Source organism: Populus trichocarpa, chromosome 11 (assembly GCF_000002775.5).
Source record: "Populus trichocarpa isolate Nisqually-1 chromosome 11, P.trichocarpa_v4.1, whole genome shotgun sequence".
Taxonomy (NCBI): domain Eukaryota; kingdom Viridiplantae; phylum Streptophyta; class Magnoliopsida; order Malpighiales; family Salicaceae; genus Populus; species Populus trichocarpa.
In genome coordinates this window covers 15,406,307-15,409,697 of record NC_037295.2, presented here as the reverse complement: position 1 = coordinate 15,409,697, position 3,391 = coordinate 15,406,307, and the positions used below count along the sequence as shown (strand labels likewise).

Sequence of the window (3,391 nt, the reverse complement as noted above, 5' to 3'; positions counted from 1 at the left end):
CAATGTGTGTCAATTAATCTTGTCACGTTCCTATAGTATATTAAACATCTGCAGCTGATACATCACCAACATTGTACTACTTTGTGTCATCTACAATTTTTGTTATGTATTAATCAGTTTCTATTTGATCAATGGTAATAAAATAAGCTGGTAGAGGAACTCCAAGACCATAGAGCTAGACAAGAACAATAAAAACAAGTCACTAATAGTAATTAAGATCGGTCCATTTCAATCGTATTAGCCCGTTTGTTTTCTTTTTCTTGATTTCTCAGACAATGATTAAATATTTGCTTATGAATGCTAATGATTCTTGTCCTTATTATAAAAAGTTGAATGAAACAATTCCATACTTGAAAATTTATCAAGTTTCTCAGGATTTATATGCTCCAGCATGGAAGATAGTAATCGCAAAGTCTCGAACTATTTTCTTGCAATAAGTTGTATTTTGAAGAAAAAAAGGAAAATCGAAGAACAAATCAAGTTTCCGAAGAAATATGGTGTTCCAGATTTGCTACAAACCCAAAAAATATGTACGTATTAACCCATAAGAAAATTATACCAGTGCCATAATCAGAATTCATACATGCTCCTCTACAGATTCTTCACAAACATGAACATGGCTGGAAAAGATGAAGTAACCAAAAGAACTAAGAGCTTTTACCTTCTAGGGTTTATTCAACAAAAAATTATGCAAAAGAGTCAAGCATGCCATCTTTAAACGCCAAGCATCACTGAGCAATGAAAGGAACTCATTGCACAATCTTAATTATCAAATGATCAAGATGAACACAAATATACAACAAAGGCAAAACATGACCAATAATATATATTATTGGAATAATTAAGAAACTTTTAATAAATATAAACTGTTGTGCTTATATACAAGGTTTAATCGTAAAGCAGAACAATTTTATATATATCACTGATCAACAATTTTATTTTTCTATAATATCAGGATCCCACCTCCTATTTTTCTTTGCTTCCTTAATAACAATATAATAAGAGCAAACATTTACAGAATATATATGCAACTATATATAAATATCTCCATCTATATGAATTGTATCTACGGCCTCGCTTCAAATTGGCAGCTACATGTTTCATTTGGAGAAACTGGAGGCCACTGAATGACTCTCTAATCTCTTCCTAACAATCAAAATCTCAATGTACCCCCAATGGAAAGCTGATACAACTACTAATCAATCGACGACCGTCTATATAAACAAGTATATAACTTGATCACTATTTGAATGCTTCATATTATCCACTGGGAATGGATTCATAGGTCTAAATATAATATATGCATAGACCAATGAATTAAGATTAGTTTAAGAGTACCAGTTCATGCCTGGAATTTGATATGGTGGCCTAAAAATTCCATTTCCCATAGACCCCAGCATTGTGTGTTGGTGCAATTGAGATGTCTGTGGAAGTTGACTGAGAAGAGTAACTATGGAACTATTCCCATCATTCCCCACAACACTTTCATCTCCATTAATATCCCCTTGAAATCTCTTACTTGATGAAGGGACAGCCATGTCCTCGTCGGTCCAATACAGTGATGGGAGTGTTCTTTTGAGTGGAAGCATGGGTAGGTGATCTGGCTTGGATACTGAAGAAGCCACGTGAGACATAGAACTGCTGCTTCTGATGCCATCATTGCTGCTTATTATTCCTTCGAATAAATTATGGTCATTGTCAAGCAATGTCTCATAGTTTGTGCCTTTAGCAAGATGAAGTGTTCCATTCTGATGGTTACCAACCAGTATCGAAGGCGGTATTGATCCAAGAATATCATCCATATAATCATCTTTATCGTGATCTATTGGTCTATGTGTGTTGTTTTTCTTGTATATTCGACATAACACCCAATCATCAAGCTACAAAGAAAGGTAAGAACAAACAAACAAACAAACAAAAAACAGTAATCACCATTAGTCTTACTGTGTTTTCGAAAAGTATCCAAAGTGAAAAGACAATACATATGTAATAAAAAACTCGGTAGAAAGTGATCACTAATTACCCTCAAGGAGTTTTTCTTGTTTCCCAAGTCACATCCTGGTGGCTTGTTTTTGACTTTGTTATCAGCTAACCGGTATTCGTGCATGATCCAATTGGTTTTGATCCCTTTAGGAGGCTTACCACCATAGAAGACCAGGGCTTTTTTTACCCCAACTTTCTGTGTACCACCTAAAGTTAATATTGGCTTATCAGTTCCCGTAGCCTTCCAATACCCTGAAGTTGCTGCCCTGTTTGGCCTAGTTCCATTTGGGTACTTCCGGTCCCTCGGACTAAAAAAGTACCATTCTTGTTCACCAAACGTGGCCTTAGCTGAAAAAAAGATGAACCCACCATTTATTAGGCTTTATATGTATATATAATAGTACACAATAAGTAATAAGAATCGGATTTCCAAGTTAGCAAATTTGGATGTAACCTGGTAATTCCCATGGATCAAACTTGTAAAGATCAACTTCTGCAATAATCGCCATAGGGAGAGGAGCAGAAGTGGTCTTTTTCTTGAGGTAGTGAACAACTAGCTCTTCATCTGTGGGGTGGAACCGGAACCCTGGTGGAAGGTTTGGTTGTTGAGAGCCGCCGCCGCCGCCTCCGGCACCTCCTGTGGATGAATCAGTGCTTTCCATTAATTGCTGGAGTGGCGAATTTGAGAAATTGAGGAGTCCTGAGATGATTTAGAGGGTTTATTATCTGAGAACATGCTACAATTTAGAGAGGTGGTTCAAATGTTGCATTGAGTGGCATGATCCTTCTTTTATAAGGACAGTTACCACTTCTGATGGGTATTTAGGGCAAGAATTAAAAACCAAGGGACTTTATCTTAACCCCGGATTATGATCTGACACGTAATAGAGTTGAAGGGGTTAGTTAGTAATTTTACTATTGTGATTACCTAATCACCCATGTTGTCTCAGCTAAATTCATGCATAGGTTGACAAAAGCATACACAGGTCTTATTTTATTTAAAAATATCTTATAATAATATTTTTTTATTTTTTAATATTAAGGCATCAAAATAATTTAAAAAAACTAAAAAAAAATTGCAGCCCATCAGTGGAAATAAACGGTTAGAAGAGGGTGATGCAGGGGTGATGAGCAGCTGATAAGGACACAAACTAGGAACAGAACCATTGATAGAAAGACACGTGTAATCCTAAAGTCATGGCACCAACCGACACGTCGGAGGAGAGTTTAGGGCGTGGTGGATGTGGGATCAAAGCATTTAAGTTGCTATAATGGTAATAATTTAAAGTATTTTTTTTATTTAGAAATGTATTAAAATATTTTTTTTATTTTTTAAAAATTATTTTTAACACCAGTATATTAAAACGATATAAAAACATATTTTTTTTATTTAAAAAAAAAAAATTTT

The 3,391-nt window shown here is 35.0% G+C and overlaps 1 protein-coding gene across 1 annotated transcript; it reads right to left on the bottom strand.

Moving 5' to 3' along the window:
* Nucleotides 1–795: 795 nt before the first annotated feature.
* Nucleotides 796–2,792, bottom strand: LOC7460843 (NAC transcription factor 56). The gene is made up of 3 exons (XM_002316883.4): nucleotides 2,438–2,792; nucleotides 2,024–2,331; nucleotides 796–1,880 (listed from the first exon to the last, which is right to left on the bottom strand). Exons 1-3 carry the CDS (start codon nucleotides 2,643–2,645, stop codon nucleotides 1,329–1,331), a joined length of 1,068 nt encoding a protein of 355 aa, XP_002316919.2. The 5' UTR covers nucleotides 2,646–2,792; the 3' UTR covers nucleotides 796–1,328.
* Between the last annotated feature and the right edge of the window lie 599 nt (nucleotides 2,793–3,391).

What these genes read in the sequence shown, in the direction of transcription:
- LOC7460843 (XM_002316883.4), bottom strand. Translation starts at nt 2,645, where the DNA reads ATGGAAAGCACTGATTCATCCACAGGAGGTGCCGGAGGCGGCGGCGGC. An exon ending in TGATCCATGGGAATTACCAG is followed by an intron (nt 2,332 to 2,437) that starts GTTACATCCAAA and finishes TCTTTTTTTCAG; the next exon opens with CTAAGGCCACGTTTGGTGAA. An exon ending in ACAAGAAAAACTCCTTGAGG is followed by an intron (nt 1,881 to 2,023) that starts GTAATTAGTGAT and finishes CTTTCTTTGTAG; the next exon opens with CTTGATGATTGGGTGTTATG.